This window comes from Diorhabda carinulata, chromosome 5 (genome assembly GCF_026250575.1).
Source record: "Diorhabda carinulata isolate Delta chromosome 5, icDioCari1.1, whole genome shotgun sequence".
Lineage (NCBI taxonomy): Eukaryota > Metazoa > Arthropoda > Insecta > Coleoptera > Chrysomelidae > Diorhabda > Diorhabda carinulata.
The window spans coordinates 3290507-3314782 of NC_079464.1; the positions used below are offsets into that span (position 1 = coordinate 3290507).

At 33.9% G+C, this 24276-nt stretch overlaps 2 protein-coding genes across 3 annotated transcripts; one reads left to right on the forward strand and one right to left on the reverse strand.

Moving 5' to 3' along the window:
* Positions 1-1062: 1062 nt before the first annotated feature.
* LOC130894561 (uncharacterized) lies at positions 1063-5486 on the reverse strand. Its single transcript, XM_057801444.1, has 5 exons — positions 5216-5486; positions 4781-5024; positions 4445-4717; positions 2708-2896; positions 1063-1531 (listed from the first exon to the last, which is right to left on the reverse strand). The coding sequence occupies exons 1-5, from the start codon at positions 5303-5305 to the stop codon at positions 1431-1433; spliced, it is 897 nt and encodes a 298-aa protein (XP_057657427.1). The 5' UTR covers positions 5306-5486; the 3' UTR covers positions 1063-1430.
* A 215-nt stretch (positions 5487-5701) lies between these two features.
* Positions 5702-24275, forward strand: LOC130894563 (mitotic checkpoint serine/threonine-protein kinase BUB1 beta-like). 2 transcript variants are annotated; one of them, XM_057801447.1, is made up of 12 exons: positions 5702-5947; positions 7310-7456; positions 7516-7720; positions 13221-13445; positions 13503-13869; positions 13935-14209; positions 14266-14671; positions 14726-15035; positions 16443-16870; positions 16925-17137; positions 22031-22554; positions 23960-24275. In XM_057801447.1, exons 2-12 carry the CDS (start codon positions 7329-7331, stop codon positions 24086-24088), a joined length of 3210 nt encoding a protein of 1069 aa, XP_057657430.1. In that variant the 5' UTR covers positions 5702-5947; positions 7310-7328; the 3' UTR covers positions 24089-24275. The 2 variants fall into 2 exon arrangements, with proteins under 2 accessions (XP_057657430.1, XP_057657429.1); XM_057801446.1 differs by having other exon boundaries at positions 5718-5947; positions 22031-24275.
* The last annotated feature ends 1 nt before the right edge of the window (position 24276 follows it).

A 24276-nucleotide genomic window follows, 5' to 3' on the forward strand; every position in this document is an offset into this window, starting at 1 on the left:
ATTTTTTTCCCTCAAATTCGTGTTTTTCCATTTCCTACAGTCCCTTATTGTAATTTCCATTTTTTTACTTACTAGTATTTTTTTATCAAAATTTAATCGATTTCTTCTCTCAGCGTAACTTTTTTACAACCTTCCTCTCAATTTTTTCTCCCACTATCTAGACTTTCTATATTTTTAATCAAAATTGAATCGTGTAACTCTTCAGTGTAAATCAGTGTAACTTTTTTCCTCTTCCCTCCGATTTTTTTCTTTAAATTGAGCTGTTTCAATTCCCCACCTTCCGTCATCGTGGTTCCCTTTTTTTTGTACTTACTAATTTTTTTATCGACATTTAATCTATTTTTTTCCAGTGTAAAATTCCGATTTCCCTCTCAATTATTTCTCCTGTAAATTCGTGTTTTTCAATTTCCTGGCCACTCATAATATCCCAATTTTCTGGTTTACTAGCTTTTTTAAACCATCATTTTATTTCTCATTGTAACTTTTCTCTCAGTTTAATAATTCCCCACCTTCCGTCATCGCGATTTCTCCTTTTTTTTTACTTACAACTTTTTGTTATAAAATACTGATCAATTTAAAGATGCCCATTTCCGGTAAACTACATCATCATGTACATGTTTTATAATATAATATCCCTTTGTGACAAATGACATTAACATAACCTCAATAAACTACGATTTTATTTCGTTATTCAGTTTTTACGACCTGGAAAGTATTTTTTCTATTTCTATTGTTTATTGAATGTAATATAAAACAATTTATTTGGTAGTTACCGCATATTTTGCATGGTATATTAATTTCGGTTATAATTTATACAGGGTGAGTCGAATTTTAATCGATATTTGCGTAATGAGCGATTACTTTGAAATTTTCTTGTATAAAATCGATTTTATACCACGAATTCAAAATAACCTCGTCGATTCAGGTACTTTACAATGTAAATAGTACTAGTTGGTTAATTTCGTAATCGTTTAGGGGTAAGTTTGGATATAGTGTTAATTTATTTTTCTAAAATGTGTAATTTTAATCTTTGTAACGTAAGTTGAAGAAAAAAATAAAAAACAGATTTAAATGTATGTTTTATTAAAAAAAAAAACATTTTATGGGTATTTATGTGGAAGACAAGTTCACAAGATTGGCGAATCTAGATCAAAGTAAAAAGAAGCCCCTAGTGTTAACAACACCCTCTATTTCCTTTATAGTTTCCCCTTTTATAAATTTTTTGTAATATCCCAAAGATTTTATTGAAAATATCCAAATTTATGGTCTTGTTACAACTTTTCCAAGAAAATTTTGTTGTACAAACAAATTTCCACGAAACTATTTGAATATTTGTACCAAGATTTACTAATAATACTTAAAATTATGGAATATATCGAGTTATTTGTCAATATGATTAAAATTTACTACAGATAATTGAAAAATGTGTTTCAAGGTACGATATTGGCTTTAAATATAATTTTTGGTTGTTCTATATCGAGTTTGCTTTGTAGTAGTTTCAATTCTTTGTTGCGGGCGTTTCGCTCTAAACCTACAAACGAAATAAAAAATTGGGAAGTTTCCATTTGAAATCAATGATTTAAGCAAAAAAATTGATCAATTCCATGGCTAAATCTTTTTTCTTCTAATCTCAATAAATGACAAAAATTATAAAACTAGTGGAAGTTTCTATATAGAATTAAACTTTTACACAGTTCTGTCCTTAATATCTCTGTAATGGACAAAAATTATAAATCGAGTGGAAGTTTCTATGTAAAATAAGAGTTCTACACAAAAAAATCAACTAAATCATCCCAGTTACTCATTTCTCTTCTTTAAATCTCTATAATCGACAAAAATGACAAAACTAGTAAAAATTTCTTTGTGAAATTAAAGTTTTACACAGTTCTGTCCTTAATATCTCTGTAATCGACAAAAATTACAAATCGAGTGGAAGTTTCTATGTAAAATAAGAGTTCTACACAAAAAAATCAACTAAATCATCCCAGTTACTCATTTTTCTTCTTTAAATCTCTATAATCGACAAAACTAGTAAAAATTTCTTTGTGAAATTAAAGTTTTACACAGTTCTGTCCTTAATATCTCTGTAATCGACAAAAATTACAAATCGAGTGGAAGTTTCTATGTAAAATTAGAGTTTTACACAAAAAAATCAACTCAACCATCCCGATTTCTCATTTTTTTTCTTTAAATCTCTATAACCGACAAAAATTATAAAACCAGTGAAAGTTTCTATGTAAAATTAGAGTTTTACACAAAAAAATCAACTCGACCATCCCGATTTCTCATTTTTTTTCTTTAAATCTCTATAACCGACAAAAATTATAAAACCAGTGAAAGTTTCTAGGTAAAATTAAAGTTTTACACATAAAGAATCAACTAGTCACATCTAAAACAAATACTAAATTTTCTTGTTTAGATTACTATAATTGACCATAATGCAAAACTAGTAGGAGTTTCTATGTAAAATGAGGATTTTATACAAACATATCAACGAAAGTCACAGCTAAATACCATAGTTACTCAATTCTGTCCTCTATATCTCTGTAAAAGACAGAAATTGCAGACCTAATGAAAGTTTCTATGTAAAATTAAAGTTTTACACAAGAAAAATCAACTAGATTCCCAGATAAATGACTTAGTTACTTCTTCTTTATATCCCTGTAATGGACAAATAAAAAGTTTCCTTTGAATTTGATATATTTACCTTTGCAAGATTCAAACGTCCTTTCTAATATTGCGTGTAACGACGCTATGGTGTTTTCCAAAGACTCTTTCAAATCGTTATTACTTTTATGCATCCAAGATAATATTAAAGCTGCGAATAAATCTCCGGAACCGGTAAAACTCATAGGAATTTTTTTGATTTCCATACAATACCGTTCATCTTTTCCTCCTAAATTTAAGTAAAAACACATACTACATCTAACAAACATTAAAATAGTGAAAATACATTGTTTTTCGACAATATATATATATATATATATATATATATATATATATATATATATATATATATATATATATATATATATATATATTTGATTTTTATATCCAACATATTTTTTTCCTAAATCTACATAAACTTCAACATTCTAACCTAAATATTGAATTATATCGATATTTAGATCGTTAATTTGATGATTGATTTGAATTACAAGGTTAATTAAATATGTTTGCAAATAAATGTAATATTACTTACACAATTGATTTTTATTGTGTACTTAATAACTGAAAAATTATTGTTTTAAGTAACAAATAACTATAAACAAGCATTGATGTAAACTGATTTTTATTGATTATAATAAATCGAAGCTGAATCAATAAAAATCAAATCAATTTGATTGTTATCGTAAAAGTACAGACAAACTTTTTATATTCCTTCCTTTTCTACTAACCGTAGAACACGTAAAAGCTTTTCGAAAACATTGACGTTTATCGCGATAGGAGTGATCAGAATGTAAAACTGAACGAAGCTATCGGGTTATAACCAAACAATAAGATCCTTTTTATACTGTAATATACCAGTTTTTATTATTAAATATCTAAATAAATCTAAATCTATCTAAATCCAAATTTTTAATCAGCTGATCTATCTGATCCAGAATCGTAGTTCGGGAATAAGATAACGATGATCACTTAATATTAAAGAGAGATAGTAACAAACAACATCAAGTTCTATTCTTTTCAATCTCTTGTGACAGTTACCATATTTAAAAATGTCGATAATCATTTCCAGATATATTTTATTAAATAGTTTTTTTTCGAAATCCTCTAATTATTTTTTTTATTTTACGGTAGTAACTTCTTATTTATATTTAAAACAACATTAAATTTTATCAGCATGTATCATATTTATATTAAGTCTAAGCATACATGCAACGGAAATATTGTATATACTGTAAAAAATCTTACAATATTTTAATTTGTTTTATAAAATTTTACGAAAAAATATAATTATAAATAAGCAGCAGATATAAAATAATTATCAGAGAACATACAAGAGAAAGTATGAATAGCCATTTTTTTTCGACGATTTATTTTTGATTAATTCCGTGTTTAATATGTGTTTCTAAAGTAAAAGTTAATTTAATCGAGTGTTTAATGTAAAAATAATTGTTTATAGTGAGATAACCCTTAAAAAATTTCTATTTTGCCTTATAATTTTGCAAAGAAACGCGATTTCCACAACGTACAGACAAAAATTTCCATTTGATAATTTGAACAAATAAAAAATTAACCATCATAATCTTGATTTAACGAGTAAATATTATTTATTTAAACAAATTTGATTATTTTTTGCTTTGTTGACATAAATGTCTGTTAAAGATTAAATAAAATAACTATTATTTAATTTTTTTTTACAATTACATACCTGAAATAAATAATTGTTTTTGAATTTTCGTATTAAAAACTTGTTAATAGACTAAAAAATTAAACTTACCTGTATTTCTACTAGCAAATACACACAAAAATCCCGGTAGTTCGGGGATTTCAACCGAAGATATAACCACAGTTTCAACACCTTTAGAATGTAAAATTGTAACAGCTTCCCAAATATCTTGTTTAGTATTTATATTAACATCAGTTAATAATTGCAATTCAAATAAATTTGGTGTTATAATATTAGCTAATTTCACTACAGAATCCCTATAAATAGGAACCAATTCTTTTGGTACATATAAACGACCATTATCCCCCATAACTGGGTCACAAACTTGAAAAAAAAAACACTTTTATTAAACGATATTTGTTATTTAGAATTTCCCATAAACCTTACCGTATATTAAATTAGGATTCTTTTTTCTCAAATTTTCTACAACGTTAAGAATCTGGTGTAAAAAAGATTTAGATCCGATGTAACCCGTTAGTAAATGAGTGTAAACATCTATATCATTAGCATTCAAACCATCAATTAAATCTGATAAATCGTTTTCTGTTAAAATTTGTCCTTTAAACATTTTATATCCTGTATGATTCGAAAATTGTACAGAATTTATAAAATCCACCTCTATTCCCAACAACTGGAATAAAGTTTCACAGTTTCAATAAATGTTTTTATCACGACTAACTATTAAATAGTTTTATCACGAGCGTAATTAATCTAATTAACATCCTTGAGAATTGATCAACCGTAAATTGTTATAACTAAATTATAGAAAAATATGGAATCTACTAGTTCTTCGTGTAAAAAAAGATATAAAACATATCATACTTGCATGGGGAATACGGCACTTTTATTTCCAACATATCCCGAAACCACATGACTTTGAATGGAAAGAACTCTGGCAGTTTCTTGAGACATTATGAAATTACTCAATCTACTAGCTCTTTTTACTACGAACTGAACAATTCCTCGACCTGTAATCCATTTATAAAGTCATTATTTGTTTACATTATCTATTTTGATAGCAAATGCATTGCTATATATCTATGGAACACTAAAATCAAAACAGCACCTGACATATTGAGGAGAGATGTCAAATATCTTCTTCGTTTCTTCGTGATCGATTATTGTGATTTTAGATTTTATCAAAATAAATAAGCAACCTACTCTGTTTTTTCTTACAACGGATATTTCTATGAATTAAAAACACTGAAAATAAAGTACAGAATTTCGGATTTTTGACTGACTTTTCGTAAAGAGTTTCGTAGAAATTCCAAAAAAAAATAACTCTATAATGTTATAGTTTCGGTTGGTACTTATGTGACGTAACGTACTGTCAGCTGTCAGTTTTTGTCGTTATTTAGTGTGAAGCTTTGTACATCCGTATTTCAGTGTATTTTATTTTAAACGGATTGTAATAAATACAATAATTGATAATCTCGACGCTGTTTATTTATTATTAACGCATGGTGAACGTTGTATACTCTTTTTTATGAAGTAATCGAAATATTTCATTGGGCTTTTTTGACAGCGGGTGTAGATTGAACATCAGTCATTCAGGTATGATTTTATTCATTAGTCGAATACTATGAAAATTGAGAACTACTAAATCATAAATAAAATTAACGATATTTTCTATGACTTTTATCAATTTTTTATGTTAAAATTCGTTGACTCTAAACAGAAACGCTTGTTATTAAAATTAACTTTCTAAAAATGAAATTAAATACAAACAATGTTATTTCTATTGATGTAAATCGTTTTACTAAAAGTTTGTAATTTTCAAGTTAATATCAATCGATAATTTTATTGAAGGAAGTTTTCATTATTTATACCCTAATAATAAAATAAATTCCTAGAAATTTCTATATGTTTTTCTTGATAAATCGTTTTGATTTAGATCTCTTTCAATAGAAAATTAGTTATAAAATACAATTAAAAGTTGACGTTTCCAATTATTTCAATAAATATATTAGTATAAGTCTTAAATATTCACAAAACTAAAACCCAAAAACAAAATATTATATATCAAGTATCTTTTAATGATTGTAATGATGTTTACATAGGACAGACATCTCAGTATTTAGAAAATAGATTAAAAAGTCATCAATACAATAAAAAAAACAAACATTCAGTTATAAAAATTCATGAAATGGAATCAAATACAGAAGGAAACAGAATTTTTAGAAATATTTCATATATAAAGGAAGAAGAAGCTATGTATAATTGAATTGATAATTGCCACATATTTATGATATGTTAAAACTAAAAAAGATATTTTTAGTAATTAAAACAGGTTTTTATTTTGAAATTCGTATCATAGATGAAAATACTGATTTTGAAATAAGTTAAAATGTCAATTTTTCTATAAATTTTTAGGTTAAAATTGTAATTTTAATAAAAATTAATTTTGGTTTTGAGTTTTATTGCTTTATAATATTTCTATTCAAACTGCACAAGTAGAAAACTATTGTGTGACCATGTGTACCTGGATCATATACACTTATTTTTTTTGTTAAGAAAAAGAAAGCTTTTGACAAAAGCTTCTGTTAGATTGAGACCACATTATTTTGAGTTTAAACTCTTGCTCAGGAACTTTTTCAAACCAAATATTAGAAGATTCTGATCAACCTTTTTTTTTATTCCTACCGACGTCCTTTGAGAAGCCACTCAGGTGCTTTAGATTGAACCTTTGTATGTCATTAGGCTTTCCCAAGTGTTTGGGGAGCAACACCCCGGATCATTTTTGATGCCCAAGGTATGGAGATGAAGTCTTAGATGATTGTATCCAGTTAAAAATCGGTTCACTAGTCGGATTTTGCGTCTGTTTAATTAGAGTAGTTATTTGAAGAAGCACAAGGTTCATCTATGTGTCCCTTTGTTTGTCTCATATCAGATATTTCCATCTTTTGCATCTTTCAGGTAAATAAGAGTTCGACTGATGGATTTTGAATTTAGCAAAGAAAATATTTTACCCCTACCTGGAGGCAGGAATGTTCATCAACTCGGAATCGCCCTTCAGGCTCAAACAAATAGGGAATGTCAAATGGAACTCGCACAACAAAAACAGTGAGACATATAAACAAAAGCGATAAATTTATGAGTTGTTACTACTCTTTTAATTTTAGACAATGGGAAGAATTGATTAGGACATACAGCGGAGACGATCCTTTAGAAAATTATTACAAATATATATCATGGATCGAACAAACTTATCCTAAACACGGCCACGAAGGGAATTTGATTCCTTTACTCGAACATTGTTTAAATAAATTCGAAAGCGACAGAAGATACATAAATGATAGAAGGTTTTGCAAATTATGGATTAAGTATGTAAGTATTTCAGATCATAGAAAAAATCAGGCAAAGAAAAATAGTCTAATAATAGAATTACTCCAAGTGTCTCTTATTTATGTCTATCCCCTCAAACCCCATTAACGTATCATCCCAATTACTTAGTTTAATCTTACATTAATGTGACTCTAAACATAAACATCCCCATATTCTGATTTTATGATTATTTATAGTTTTTAATGTATACAATAAGATTTATCAGTTTGTACACTGATACTGGATTCTTAATAGTTTGATATTCCTCGAGATTGTCAATTTATTGAAAATTCGCTAAAACCATTTCCCTTCTTCCCAGGGTACCTTCGGACACTTCAGGGTTAGTTTTGAAAGGGACGAGGAGGTTTTGGGATTTCGAGTCTATGGGGACTTTCAATCATCTGGCTTCAAACTATCATTGAGTAAATTTTCAGAAAAATTGGGTTAGCTTTGGGAAAGTTGGGGAGGTTTGGGGGATTCAAGCTAATGAAGACTTCTAATCACCAACTACAATTGTGAAAAGTGTCAGAAAAATTGGTTAAAATCAATTACTTTCCTCCCTGGGTACCTTAGGGGAGATTAGGGTTAGTTTTGAGATTTTGGGGCTTCGATCTAATTTTGATGGGGATGAATCCAGAGACTTTATTGACACCATTATTGAGCCAAGTTCCAGAAAAACCACCCTAAATCCTTCCCCTTATGGTACTTCGAGCTCTTAAGAGGTAGTTTTGATAGGGATGAATCCAGAGACTTGATTGACACCATTATTAAGCCAAGTTCCAGAAAAACCACCCTAAATCCTTCCCCTTATGGTACTTCGAGCTCTTAAGAGGTAGTTTTGATAGGGATGAATCCAGAGACTTGATTGACACCATTATTGAGCCAAGTTCCAGAAAAACCACCCTAAATCCTTCCCCTTATGGTACTTCGAGCTCTTAAGAGGTAGTTTTGATAGGGATGAATCCAGAGACTTTATTGACACCATTATTAAGCCAAGTTCCAGAAAAACCACCCTAAATCCTTCCCCTTATGGTACTTCGAGCTCTTAAGAGGTAGTTTTGATAGGGATGAATCCAGAGACTTGATTGACACCATTATTAAGCCAAGTTCCAGAAAAACCACCCTAAATCCTTCCCCTTATGGTACTTCGAGCTCTTAAGAGGTAGTTTTGATAGGGATGAATCCAGAGACTTGATTGACACCATTATTGAGCCAAGTTCCAGAAAAACCACCCTAAATCCTTCCCCTTATGGTACTTCGAGCTCTTAAGAGGTAGTTTTGATAGGGATGAATCCAGAGACTTTATTGACACCATTATTAAGCCAAGTTCCAGAAAAACCACCCTAAATCCTTCCCCTTATGGTACTTCGAGCTCTTAAGAGGTAGTTTTGATAGGGATGAATCCAGAGACTTGATTGACACCATTATTGAGCCAAGTTCCAGAAAAACCACCCCAAATCCTTCCCCTTATGGTACTTCGAGCTCTTAAGAGGTAGTTTTGATAGGGATGAATCCAGAGACTTGATTGACACCATTATTGAGCCAAGTTCCAGAAAAACCACCCTAAATCCTTCCCCTTATGGTACTTCGAGCTCTTAAGAGGTAGTTTTGATAGGGATGAATCCAGAGACTTGATTGACACCATTATTGAGCCAAGTTCCAGAAAAACCACCCTAAATCCTTCCCCTTATGGTACTTCGAGCTCTTAAGAGGTAGTTTTGATAGGGATGAATCCAGAGACTTGATTGACACCATTATTGAGCCAAGTTCCAGAAAAACCACCCTAAATCCTTCCCCTTATGGTACTTCGAGCTCTTAAGAGGTAGTTTTGATAGGGATGAATCCAGAGACTTTATTGACACCATTATTAAGCCAAGTTCCAGAAAAACCACCCTAAATCCTTCCCCTTATGGTACTTCGAGCTCTTAAGAGGTAGTTTTGATAGGGATGAATCCAGAGACTTGATTGACACCATTATTGAGCCAAGTTCCAGAAAAACCACCCCAAATCCTTCCCCTTATGGTACTTCGAGCTCTTAAGAGGTAGTTTTGATAGGGATGAATCCAGAGACTTGATTGACACCATTATTGAGCCAAGTTCCAGAAAAACCACCCTAAATCCTTCCCCTTATGGTACTTCGAGCTCTTAAGAGGTAGTTTTGATAGGGATGAATCCAGAGACTTGATTGACACCATTATTGAGCCAAGTTCCAGAAAAACCACCCTAAATCCTTCCCCTTATGGTACTTCGAGCTCTTAAGAGGTAGTTTTGATAGGGATGAATCCAGAGACTTGATTGACACCATTATCGAGCCAAGTTCCAGAAAAACCACCCTAAATCCTTCCCCTTATGGTACTTCGAGCTCTTAAGAGGTAGTTTTGATAGGGATGAATCCAGAGACTTGATTGACACCATTATTGAGCCAAGTTCCAGAAAAACCACCCTAAATCCTTCCCCTTATGGTACTTCGAGCTCTTAAGAGGTAGTTTTGATAGGGATGAATCCAGAGACTTGATTGACACCATTATTGAGCCAAGTTCCAGAAAAACCACCCTAAATCCTTCCCCTTATGGTACTTCGAGCTCTTAAGAGGTAGTTTTGATAGGGATGAATCCAGAGACTTTATTGACACCATTATTAAGCCAAGTTCCAGAAAAACCACCCTAAATCCTTCCCCTTATGGTACTTCGAGCTCTTAAGAGGTAGTTTTGATAGGGATGAATCCAGAGACTTGATTGACACCATTATTGAGCCAAGTTCCAGAAAAACCACCCCAAATCCTTCCCCTTATGGTACTTCGAGCTCTTAAGAGGTAGTTTTGATAGGGATGAATCCAGAGACTTGATTGACACCATTATTGAGCCAAGTTCCAGAAAAACCACCCTAAATCCTTCCCCTTATGGTACTTCGAGCTCTTAAGAGGTAGTTTTGATAGGGATGAATCCAGAGACTTGATTGACACCATTATTGAGCCAAGTTCCAGAAAAACCACCCTAAATCCTTCCCCTTATGGTACTTCGAGCTCTTAAGAGGTAGTTTTGATAGGGATGAATCCAGAGACTTGATTGACACCATTATCGAGCCAAGTTCCAGAAAAACCACCCTAAATCCTTCCCCTTATGGTACTTCGAGCTCTTAAGAGGTAGTTTTGATAGGGATGAATCCAGAGACTTGATTGACACCATTATTGAGCCAAGTTCCAGAAAAACCACCCTAAATCCTTCCCCTTATGGTACTTCGAGCTCTTAAGAGGTAGTTTTGATAGGGATGAATCCAGAGACTTGATTGACACCATTATCGAGCCAAGTTCCAGAAAAACCACCCTAAATCCTTCCCCTTATGGTACTTCGAGCTCTTAAGAGGTAGTTTTGATAGGGATGAATCCAGAGACTTGATTGACACCATTATTAAGCCAAGTTCCAGAAAAACCACCCTAAATCCTTCCCCTTATGGTACTTCGAGCTCTTAAGAGGTAGTTTTGATAGGGATGAATCCAGAGACTTGATTGACACCATTATCGAGCCAAGTTCCAGAAAAACCACCCTAAATCCTTCCCCTTATGGTACTTCGAGCTCTTAAGAGGTAGTTTTGATAGGGATGAATCCAGAGACTTGATTGACACCATTATTAAGCCAAGTTCCAGAAAAACCACCCTAAATCCTTCCCCTTATGGTACTTCGAGCTCTTAAGAGGTAGTTTTGATAGGGATGAATCCAGAGACTTGATTGACACCATTATTGAGCCAAGTTCCAGAAAAACCACCCTAAATCCTTCCCCTTATGGTACTTCGAGCTCTTAAGAGGTAGTTTTGATAGGGATGAATCCAGAGACTTGATTGACACCATTATCGAGCCAAGTTCCAGAAAAACCACCCTAAATCCTTCCCCTTATGGTACTTCGAGCTCTTAAGAGGTAGTTTTGATAGGGATGAATCCAGAGACTTGATTGACACCATTATTAAGCCAAGTTCCAGAAAAACCACCCTAAATCCTTCCCCTTATGGTACTTCGAGCTCTTAAGAGGTAGTTTTGATAGGGATGAATCCAGAGACTTGATCGACACCATTATTGAGCCAAGTTCCAGAAAAACCACCCTAAATCCTTCCCCTTATGGTACTTCGAGCTCTTAAGAGGTAGTTTTGATAGGGATGAATCCAGAGACTTGATTGACACCATTATTGAGCCAAGTTCCAGAAAAACCACCCTAAATCCTTCCCCTTATGGTACTTCGAGCTCTTAAGAGGTAGTTTTGATAGGGATGAATCCAGAGACTTGATTGACACCATTATTGAGCCAAGTTCCAGAAAAACCACCCCAAATCCTTCCCCTTATGGTACTTCGAGCTCTTAAGAGGTAGTTTTGATAGGGATGAATCCAGAGACTTGATTGACACCATTATTGAGCCAAGTTCCAGAAAAACCACCCTAAATCCTTCCCCTTATGGTACTTCGAGCTCTTAAGAGGTAGTTTTGATAGGGATGAATCCAGAGACTTGATTGACACCATTATTGAGCCAAGTTCCAGAAAAACCACCCTAAATCCTTCCCCTTATGGTACTTCGAGCTCTTAAGAGGTAGTTTTGATAGGGATGAATCCAGAGACTTGATTGACACCATTATTAAGCCAAGTTCCAGAAAAACCACCCTAAATCCTTCCCCTTATGGTACTTCGAGCTCTTAAGAGGTAGTTTTGATAGGGATGAATCCAGAGACTTGATTGACACCATTATTGAGCCAAGTTCCAGAAAAACCACCCTAAATCCTTCCCCTTATGGTACTTCGAGCTCTTAAGAGGTAGTTTTGATAGGGATGAATCCAGAGACTTGATTGACACCATTATTGAGCCAAGTTCCAGAAAAACCACCCTAAATCCTTCCCCTTATGGTACTTCGAGCTCTTAAGAGGTAGTTTTGATAGGGATGAATCCAGAGACTTGATTGACACCATTATTGAGCCAAGTTCCAGAAAAACCACCCTAAATCCTTCCCCTTATGGTACTTCGAGCTCTTAAGAGGTAGTTTTGATAGGGATGAATCCAGAGACTTGATTGACACCATTATTAAGCCAAGTTCCAGAAAAACCACCCTAAATCCTTCCCCTTATGGTACTTCGAGCTCTTAAGAGGTAGTTTTGATAGGGATGAATCCAGAGACTTGATTGACACCATTATTGAGCCAAGTTCCAGAAAAACCACCCTAAATCCTTCCCCTTATGGTACTTCGAGCTCTTAAGAGGTAGTTTTGATAGGGATGAATCCAGAGACTTGATTGACACCATTATTGAGCCAAGTTCCAGAAAAACCACCCTAAATCCTTCCCCTTATGGTACTTCGAGCTCTTAAGAGGTAGTTTTGATAGGGATGAATCCAGAGACTTGATTGACACCATTATTAAGCCAAGTTCCAGAAAAACCACCCTAAATCCTTCCCATTATGGTACCTCGAGCTCTTTTGAGTTGGTCGAGGCGGTTTTGTGTGTCTGCCAACCTAATATTTTTATTTTATAGTTTGACTCTCAACCGAATCCATTGGAATTTTATCACATGTTAAAAGCAAAAGGTCTATGTACGGGTTGCGCGGATTTTTACAAAGCGATGGCGTATTACCACGAAGCTGCCGGTGATTTTCAAGCGGCGAACAACGTATTCGAAGAAGGGAAAAGAAATTTAGCGCAACCGTACGAAGAATTAGAAAACGCGCATCAAAATTTAATCGTGGCAGCCGGTCAACACGTAAATATTCAAACCTCCGGATATGATAGATCTTCGATATTTTCCGTATTTTTCTAGGTAATATTTGGTCCGAATCAAAGTAATCTCATAGAAAAACGTCAGGCCCTTACAGCGTTACATACTTACCGACCGGGGCGAGTAGGTAGCGTACGAGTACCTAGTTCTAACCCAATGGTAACTTTCCCGTCGAATAGTTCGATTTCTTCGAGAAGCAACGCCGTGGTACACATACACGAAGACAGGGCCGGAGAAGAAGCCTCCGCGGTCGTAGAAGCACCACCTGTTAGTATTATAGCCGCGGTTAAACGACAGGAAATGCCTAAGGAGAATACCCTAAAAGCGGGACCTTGGACGAATATCGTTCCAGTTAAAAAGAGAGTCATAGGGGGCAGTAGTAGCGGTAATTTAGCCACCGGTTTTACAGGTACCGTTCGATCGATAAAAAATCGATAAACAATCGATATTTTTTTTTTTTTTTAATTTTTCCAGTACACGAAGACATCGATATGCCGAGGGAGATAATTTTCCCGAAAGTTACCTTGGAAGATTATTCCGATTGGGTGGTGAACGTGTATTACCCCGAACCCCCGAATCCGAACGCCATCCCCATGTATCCCAAACATAGAGTTTACGGCGAACCGAATACCGAATACAGTTTGGAGGAATTGAGGAGTTCGAGGTATATTCGAAAAACTCCGGAAGTTTATGAACCCATAGTAACCGACGATCCGGAAGTGGAGTTCGTCGAAGAAATTCCACCGGCGGTAAGTTACCACCATCAATCGAATCGACCAATTTATTATTTATACCCAAATTTTAGCGCCAACAAAACGAAGAACTTCCCCAAATACAAAAACAAGAGATTCTAGTTAATAATTCACCCCAAAGTTTTCATCAATTAGCCAACTCCCCGCAAAATTTCACGAGAAACTCTTTCCAAAAAGACCACCAAATGAGAAATAGTATCTCCAACGGTACTATGCAGTGTTCTCAATTCATGGGAAACGCGCAATCCCCCATGAGGAATGTACAAACACCTACTGGTGGTACGCATTCGCCTATGGGGATGTTCCAATCGCCTAGGGGTGTACAACAGTCCCCTGGTCCGAATAGTCCGTATTCGCTTTGGCCTTCCACCGGTTTCAACGTCTGGCAATCGCCGCAACAAAAACCCGCTGCCCCGTTTGGAATTTTCGAACAATCCTTGGAGGAAAATCAACCCAGAGGTAAATGTGGATTTCAACGTATCGTAGTATATGGTTGTAATGGTTTCGTTTTAGGTAGTGCCATGAAAACTGCTTTTAAAGTACTAAACGCCGATGATTTGGCCGAAACGGGCTCGAGGGGTGGTATGGACGTCGCGGCGCAAGCTACGGATAGTGCTAAACCCATGCCCCAATTCAGCGATAACAGTTCTTCTTCAACCGAAGACAATTTCGACGATTGCAGGGGGCAAATAGAAGACGATTACGTCAATACTGACGTTTTTAATTTTAATCTCACAGCTATGAAAGTCAGTACCCCTCAGAAGGGTAACAGGGAAAATAACGCCCTTAGTACGATTTTAGAAGAGTCCAAAGTCAGTTACGGGTAAGTAATTTATTTTAAATAACAAATTTTTTAATCACTAGTGGATCATTTTTCGATTTACATCTCAAATATTGACTTTAGCACAATTTCTGATACTTTTGGTTAAATTTTTGACATATTTTTTTAATTAATCTGTCAATTTCCTGATTTGAACTGTTTTCGAAGCCAATTTAATCTGAAATATTCTTCAATTAGATAAAGGGCAAGTTTTATAAGTGAAAAAATAAGTTTTATGAGAGAAATAAACCCTCTATTAACAATAATTACATCTGGAAGGAATTGGTAACTATGCTTAACTAATTTCCATTGCGAAATAGTTGATTCACTTGTCAATTTGTCATTCTGGTGTCTTGTATAACCAAATTAAATCTCTATTTCTCCCTATTTCCGTCTTTTCTTCTTCTTTTTTGATTTTTCACTCCATTTGAGTCTTAAATTACGAGGGGTGATCAATAAATACTACTCTTTTACACCTATGACACGTGGTACATTTGAACTACTACTAAGGGAGTCTTATCGAATATCAATATATCCCAAATACAGTTAGAATAGTCTTTAGAACATTTCCAGACTATTCAAGAACTATGTAATGATATCAAATAAAATTTCAAGGGAAAGAAGAATAACCTAACCAATTTAAAACTTATACAACTCCATTATTTAATATTAATATTGAATATAATGCACAGTTTATCGAATAAGTTGTCAGGTAAAACGAAATTTAAGTAAACATAACCTCGAAAATATAATATCATACTTTAAATGTACTTACCAATTGAAAAACCGGTTAACCTCTAGCATTCCGTGACAAATCAACTTCAAAGATGGTTTACGTTACGAAATGTTAATATTTTATTATGACACACTGGCAAATACACGTAATATCGATTTTTATCACTAAAACGTAAATAATTCACAACCAGACACATAAATATAAATATAAACACGTCCTAACTTCATTTAACTATTTGTCACACTTTATTGTTGAATATGTTGGTAGCAGCAACTCATTTTATGACGTCACACTTTATCTGTCATAATATCATGGAACGCTGTCACTTATTGTTGAATAAATCAGTTGTACCAACTTTTTTTATGACGTCACACTTTATCTGTCAAAATATCATGGAACTTGGTCACTTATTGTTGAATAAATAAGTTCTACCAACTCATTTTATGACGTCACATTTTAAAGTTGTATATATCTGTCATAATATTGTTCATTTAATTTAATTAAAGTAATTTGTTGTCGGCCCAGTGTTGTAAATACCATTTTCGTGTATAACACCACCCATTACAACCCCTATTTATAGGGTTTATCGATATTACTGTCCCCAAAAATATATATTTTCAATTAGTTTCGATTATTATTAAAATCGGGTGAAACCTAACCTCACTATTTTCCAGTTCTTCGTCTAGTTCCGGTTCGAATACGAAATCGGTGCATCTAAACAAAACGAACAAGATGAGCACCATTTCCGAGGAACACAACAGTTATTTAGCACAAAATTTAATGGCCAACGCCGCTCTGAGATCTAGTCTATTGGCGGACTATATGGACGTGGCGCCGGCGCACCAATCCGTAATAATCGACGACGAAGAAGAAGAAAAGGAAGCGATAGAACCGAACGATATAGACGCGCATGCGCATAACAGAACCCTCCCGGCGCCGGCTAGTGTACATCCTTTGGATTACGTTCCTTCTGATCCGTTCAAGAGCGGTCTGATCAATAAATTATTGGAGAGGGTGGCTTTTCCTGGGCCGCACGTTTACGGTTACAGGCAGATACAGTGTATCCCGAGGCTCGGGGTTAAAAAGGAACCGGTGGTTATAGGTGGGAACTTCCGATCGAATTTTTTACTTCATGATTTTATTTTTCAATTTATAGGTAATGAAAGATATATAGTGGAAAAACAGTTGGGAAAAGGTACTTTCGGTACGGTTTATAAAGCCCTGGATTTGGGTAATTGTAAAACGGTTGCGATGAAATATCAGAAACCGGCCAATAAATGGGAATTTTACATATGCAGGGAGTTGCAATCTCGTCTGGCGCAGCATCCCCTCAGAGACAGGTTTATGGATATACCTTTAGCTTATTTCGGTAAGGGATGTTTTTTTTTTAATTCAAAAATTCAAATAATTCCTCAAACTTGATCCCGGATGTTTCGAAAAGCCTTATATTGTTATATTTTCTGTAAGTGTGTAATTATGGATCTAAATATTTTTATTATGAATAAGTAGTGAAATCACTTCATTATTATACATAATTAATCATATTGAACGTTAATTTACGAGGCGTGATAACAAAATACTACTTAACATACTTCTGATACATTTGAACTACTGCGAAGAAAGTAGAGTTGAATTTTCGGTTGAGGTGAAACCTGATATGTATACCAGTTGAAAAAAACAATTTTCCAAGTGGAAATAGTGATCCATCGCGGTGTGGAAGTGATTAATATACAGGGTAGAACGTAAAGTTCGATTACTATCAGTTAAGCAGTTCTGAAGTCACTAAATTTTGTAAAAAACTTTCTCATTATGTTAATTGACAGGAATATGGCTTAGGAAAATCTAGTACATGAAAAATTCAATCTCTAGGTTCCATAAAAAGAATGGGATTGTAGATAATCCGTCCAAGGTTGATATGAATATTTTTATAACAAATAAATAGTGAAATTTCTTCATTATATTACACGATTAACCATATTTAACGTTAATTTACGAGGTATGATCAAAAAATACTTCTAAACATGCGTAGGGTACATTTGAACTACTGCGATGAAAGTCTTGTCGAATCCACCTACTAAATACATTTTCGTATGTGGTGAAGTCTGATCTATATTGCACTTATCAATTGGGTATTACACGCATATATTTAGGATCCAGCCTTTAATACACCTTTAGCAAATGGTAGAACCTTGATACGGCCTTTGATGCACTTTTAACAAAGAGTAGATCCATTAGCAAGCCTTTAATATTCCTTTAGCAAATGGTAGAACCTTGATACGGCCTTTGATGCACTTTTAACAAAGAGTAGATCCATTAGCAAGCCTTTAATATTCCTTTAGCAAATGGTAGAACCTTGATACGGCCTTTGATGCACTTTTAACAAAGAGTAGATCCATTAACAAGCCTTTAATACACCTTCAGCAAATAGTAGAACCTTAATACGGACTTTAATGCACTTTTAACGAAGAGTAGATCCATTAGCAAGCCTTTAATACTTCTTTAGCAAATGGTAGAACCTTGATATGGCCTTTGATGCACTTTTAATAAAGAGTAGATCCATTAACATGCCTTTAATACACCTTCAGCAAATAGTAGAACCTTAATACGGCCTTTGATGCACTTTTAACGAAGAGTATATCCATTAGCAAGCCTTTAATATTCCTTTAGCAAATGGTAGAACCTTGATACGGCCTTTGATGCACTTTTAACGAAGAGTATATCCATTAGCAAGCCTTTAATATTCCTTTAGCAAATGGTAGAACCTTGATACGGCCTTTGATGCACTTTTAACAAAGAGTAGATCCATTAGCAAGCCTTTAATATTCCTTTAGCAAATGGTAGAACCTTGATACGGCCTTTGATGCACTTTTAACAAAGAGTAGATCCATTAGCAAGCCTTTAATATTCCTTTAGCAAATGGTAGAACCTTGATACGGCCTTTGATGCACTTTTAACAAAGAGTAGATCCATTAACAAGCCTTTAATACACCTTCAGCAAATAGTAGAACCTTAATACGGACTTTAATGCACTTTTAACGAAGAGTAGATCCATTAGCAAGCCTTTAATACTTCTTTAGCAAATGGTAGAACCTTGATATGGCCTTTGATGCACTTTTAATAAAGAGTAGATCCATTAACATGCCTTTAATACACCTTCAGCAAATAGTAGAACCTTAATACGGACTTTAATGCACTTTTAACGAAGAGTAGATCCATTAGCAAGCCTTTAATACTCCTTTAGCAAATGGTAGAACCTTGATATGGCCTTTGATGCACTTTTAACGAAGAGTATATCCATTAGCAAGCCTTTAATATTCCTTTAGCAAATGGTAGAACCTTGATACGGACTTTGATGCACTTTTAACGAAGAGTATATCCATTAGCAAGCCTTTAATATTCCTTTAGCAAATGGTAGAACCTTGATACGGCCTTTGATGCACTTTTAACGAAGAGTATATCCATTAGCAAGCCTTTAATATTCCTTTAGCAAATGGTAGAACCTTGATACGGCCTTTGATGCACTTTTAACGAAGAGTATATCCATTAGCAAGCCTTTAATATTCCTTTAGCAAATGGTAGAACCTTGATACGGCCTTTGATGCACTTTTAACGAAGAGTATATCCATTAGCAAGCCTTTAATATTCCTTTAGCAAATGGTAGAACCTTGATACGGCCTTTGATGCACTTTTAACAAAGAGTAGATCCATTAGCAAGCCTTTAATATTCCTTTAGCAAATGGTAGAACCTTGATACGGCCTTTGATGCACTTTTAACGAAGAGTATATCCATTAGCAAGCCTTTAATATTCCTTTAGCAAATGGTAGAACCTTGATACGGCCTTTGATGCACTTTTAACGAAGAGTATATCCATTAGCAAGCCTTTAATATTCCTTTAGCAAATGGTAGAACCTTGATACGGCCTTTGATGCACTTTTAACGAAGAGTATATCCATTAGCAAGCCTTTAATATTCCTTTAGCAAATGGTAGAACCTTGATACGGCCTTTGATGCACTTTTAACGAAGAGTATATCCATTAGCAAGCCTTTAATATTCCTTTAGCAAATGGTAGAACCTTGATACGGCCTTTGATGCACTTTTAACAAAGAGTAGATCCATTAGCAAGCCTTTAATATTCCTTTAGCAAATGGTAGAACCTTGATACGGCCTTTGATGCACTTTTAACGAAGAGTATATCCATTAGCAAGCCTTTAATATTCCTTTAGCAAATGGTAGAACCTTGATACGGCCTTTGATGCACTTTTAACGAAGAGTATATCCATTAGCAAGCCTTTAATATTCCTTTAGCAAATGGTAGAACCTTGATACGGCCTTTGATGCACTTTTAACAAAGAGTAGATCCATTAGCAAGCCTTTAATATTCCTTTAGCAAATGGTAGAACCTTGATACGGCCTTTGATGCACTTTTAACAAAGAGTAGATCCATTAGCAAGCCTTTAATATTCCTTTAGCAAATGGTAGAACCTTGATACGGCCTTTGATGCACTTTTAACAAAGAGTAGATCCATTAACAAGCCTTTAATACACCTTCAGCAAATAGTAGAACCTTGATACGGCCTTTGATGCACTTTTAACGAAGAGTAGATCCATTAACAAGCCTTTAATACACCTTCAGCAAATAGTAGAACCTTAATACGGACTTTAATGCACTTTTAACGAAGAGTAGATCCATTAGCAAGCCTTTAATACTCCTTTAGCAAATGGTAGAATCTTGATATGGCCTTTGATGCACTTTTAACAAAGAGTAGATCCATTAAAAAGCCTTCAATACACCTTCAGCAAATAGTAGAACCTTAATACGGACTTTGATGCACTTTTAACGAAGAGTAGATCCATTAGCAAGCCTTTAATATTCCTTCAGCAAATGGTAGAACCTTAATACGGACTTTAATGCACTTTTAACGAAGTGTAGATCCATTAGCAAGCTTTTAATACTCCTTTAGCAAATGGTAGAACCTTGATACGGCCTTTGATGCACTTTTAACAAAGAGTAGATCCATTAGCAAGCCTTTCATACTCCTTCAGCAAATGGTAGAACCTTGATATGGCCTTTGATGCACTTTTAATAAAGAGTAGATCCATTAACAAGCCTTTAATACACCTTCAGCAAATAGTAGAACCTTAATACGGACTTTGATGCACTTTTAACGAAGAGTAGATCCATTAGCAAGCCTTTAATACTTCTTTAGCAAATGGTAGAACCTTGATATGGCCTTTGATGCACTTTTAATAAAGAGTAGATCCATTAACATGCCTTTAATACACCTTCAGCAAATAGTAGAACCTTAATACGGACTTTGATGCACTTTTAATAAAGAGTAGATCCATTAACAAGCCTTCAATACACCTTCAGCAAATAGTAGAACCTTAATACGGACTTTGATGCACTTTTAACGAAGAGTAGATCCATTAGCAAGCCTTTAATACTTCTTTAGCAAATGGTAGAACCTTGATACGGCCTTTGATGCACTTTTAACGAAGAGTATATCCATTAGCAAGCCTTTAATATTCCTTTAGCAAATAGTAGAACCTTAATACGGACTTTAATGCACTTTTAACGAAGAGTAGATCCATTAGCAAGCCTTTAATACTCCTTTAGCAAATGGTAGAACCTTGATATGGCCTTTGATGCACTTTTAACAAAGAGTAGATCCATTAGCAAGCCTTTAATACACCTTTAGCAAATGGTAGAACCTTGATACGGCCTTTGATGCACTTTTAACGAAGAGTAGATCCATTAGCAAGCCTTTAATCTTCCTTTAGCAAATAGTAGAACCTTGATACGGCCTTTAATGCACCTCTAATGAAGAGTAGATCCATTAACAAGCCTTCAATTCATCTTTAGCAATCAGTAGATCTAGGATTAGACCCTTGGAGTACAAATCCAACTTTAAAGACTTCATTAGCATTTAGTTGATCCATTACACAACAAGTGATTCAATTTATTATCATTTTTTTCAACTTTAATACTAATAGTTGTACGATTATAGAGGATTCTTCTTCTTTTTTTACTCTCCAAGATTTTCATGTACTGTACGAGGTTTCTTGATACAATTTTTTTGTCTCATACAAGGTTTTTCCTTCCTTGTCTTCCTTATTAAGTATTTACACTTTCTTCTTGTTCTAAGTCATTTTTTTGTAAAACTTTCGAACTTGTATGCGAAGATGTAACAGTGTTGCCATATGAATGGCAACCTTAACCATTGGTAATCCTCCGCTAATATTTTTTTTTTGTTTTTTAGGCGATCAAGCTTCGTTAATTATTTCAGAATATATACCGGGCGGTTCGCTTTTAGATTTAGCCAATTCGTACAAACAAAAATTGGGTAAATCGATGAAGGAATGTTTAGTGATTTACTTCTGCAAGGAGATGCTCCAGATAATCCAAGCCATGCACCACGTTAGGATAATACACGCCGATATTAAACCGGATAATTTTCTGGTATTCGTCGGTCCGGATAATATCGTAGGTTTGCAGTTGATAGATTTCGGATGCAGCATCGATATGACGCTTTTCCCTCCGAACGCGACCTTCAACAGACGCGTCACTACAGAGGATTTCGTCTGTTGCGAAATGTTGGACGGCAGACCGTGGAATTATCACACGGATCTGTTTTGTATAGCCGCTTCGGCGCACGTCCTACTTTTCGATTCTTATATCAAGTTACAGAAAAGGGACAATCTTTGGTCGATTCAGCAGAGGTTTCCGAGGTATTTGAAAGTCGATTTGTGGAATATGTTTTTCAGCAGTCTGCTTAACCAACAGGTGAGTCGTTTTTTTACCATTTTTGAGATTATGGAACATCTATTTACTGCGGTAATGTTTTTTTTCGGTGTAACATTCAGTGATACTTTTTTTCAGTGTAGGTGTATTTTAATGTTTTTTTTTAATCGATTGTGGTATGATATTTTAAATCTGGCAACGCTGTAACTTATTCTATTAGTCTCGACGTGTGAAATAAGAAAAATTTAAGTTGGTAAGCTCTGCAGATGTCTTGATAATCGAAATTTTTCTCGTTATATTTGTTTAATTAAAAAAAAATTATTTTTCAGTGTAAATTTGAGTATAACTTTTTTTGCGTGTAGATAAAATGATTTTTTTTTTACTAAAAAGTATCTAATTGAGATGTAATTTTTCAAACCTGGCAACGCTGTCACTTGTTCTTCATTTGACTAGTGAAATAAGAAAAATTTAAGTTGGCAGCTCTGTAAATCTTGTTTTGAAAAGTATTCAATTGTCATGTTATTTTCGAAATCTGGAAACGTTGTAACACTTTTTCTCGGTGTAAGATTGATTAATCCTTTTTTGCGTGTAGAAAAAAAAGTTTATCTATGATTTAATCGTTTTTTATTTAAAAACTATCATATAGTTTATGCAATCTGGTAAATTATTTTTCATTAGATACGTGTAAAAAGATAAAATTGAGTTGGCAGCTATGTAAATTTTATTTTGATAATCAATTTTTTCCCAGTCGTATTTTTTTAATATATTCGTTCAAATAAAAAAAGACTTTTTTCTCAGTATAAGGATTATTAATCTTTTCTTTTCGTGTAGAAACAAGTTTATTTTTGATAAAATCATTTTTTATTAGAATTACTCGACTGTGATATAATTTTTTAAATCTGGTAGCGCTGATTTTCACCCACACTAATTTAAAAGAATCTATTTTATTATAAAATCAAATACTACAAAATTGAAAATGTACTGAATCAACGAAATGTAAATACCTAATTTGATGACATAAAAACGAGCTTATGTACGTTATTTTTCTTTCCCTTCCCGTATTCCGGCCTTCACCCATTTAATTATAAAGTTATTGAACATTACGAAAGACTACTTGCTAAACGACGTAAATTGATACATGGAAACGAACAAACGTCAAAATATTAAGTGAAAAAAATCGATTCCTTGAAAAAATAATCAAATTCCATCATTTTGAACGTGTAACTGTTATTGAAGAATTTAAAAATCAAGATTGATGATACAGAAACGAGGTTATGTATTCTACTTTTCTTTCTCTACCCTTATCCCGGCCTTTACCTAATAGTTATGCAGCTATTGGAAGACAACTCGCTAAACGACGTGAATTGACACATGGAGACGAAGATAAACGTCAACATATGAGTATAGGAAGTGTTTGTTTTTAAAAAATCAATTTATTTCCTTTCAGACCGGTCCCGCAGACACAGCGTCTCTTCTATTGATATTCGAAGAGTCCCTAGATAGTATCCACAAAGAATCTTCTTCAGTGTTAACCCATCAGATGAGGTATATCGTTAATATGCTTAAAAATAGATAATCCTTTTAGGTATTTTTACTATACTATAGTTTATGTATTTTTTTTTAAATGTAGTTTAGGCTCACCCTTTATAATATTATTTCTACAAGGCTGTTTTTCTTTTTTTTTTTTGTTGAAATTAGAATTGTAAATGAAGAAAATTTTCTCGGAGAGATTTTAATTGTCAATATATACGTTAAATGATATAT

Bases quoted from the DNA above. Each gene is read 5' to 3' on its own strand.
- LOC130894561 (XM_057801444.1), bottom strand. From the start codon at position 5,305: ATGTCTCAAGAAACTGCCAGAGTTCTTTCCATTCAAAGTCATGTGGTT. The intron at 5,025-5,215 runs GTATGATATGTT...ACTTTATTCCAG, and splicing joins GTGCCGTATTCCCCATGCAA to TTGTTGGGAATAGAGGTGGA. The intron at 1,532-2,707 runs GTAAATATATCA...TTTCGTTTGTAG, and splicing joins GACGTTTGAATCTTGCAAAG to GTTTAGAGCGAAACGCCCGC.
- LOC130894563 (XM_057801446.1), top strand. From the start codon at position 7,329: ATGGATTTTGAATTTAGCAAAGAAAATATTTTACCCCTACCTGGAGGC. The intron at 13,870-13,934 runs GTACCGTTCGAT...TAATTTTTCCAG, and splicing joins TTTAGCCACCGGTTTTACAG to TACACGAAGACATCGATATG. The intron at 14,672-14,725 runs GTAAATGTGGAT...GTTTCGTTTTAG, and splicing joins GGAGGAAAATCAACCCAGAG to GTAGTGCCATGAAAACTGCT.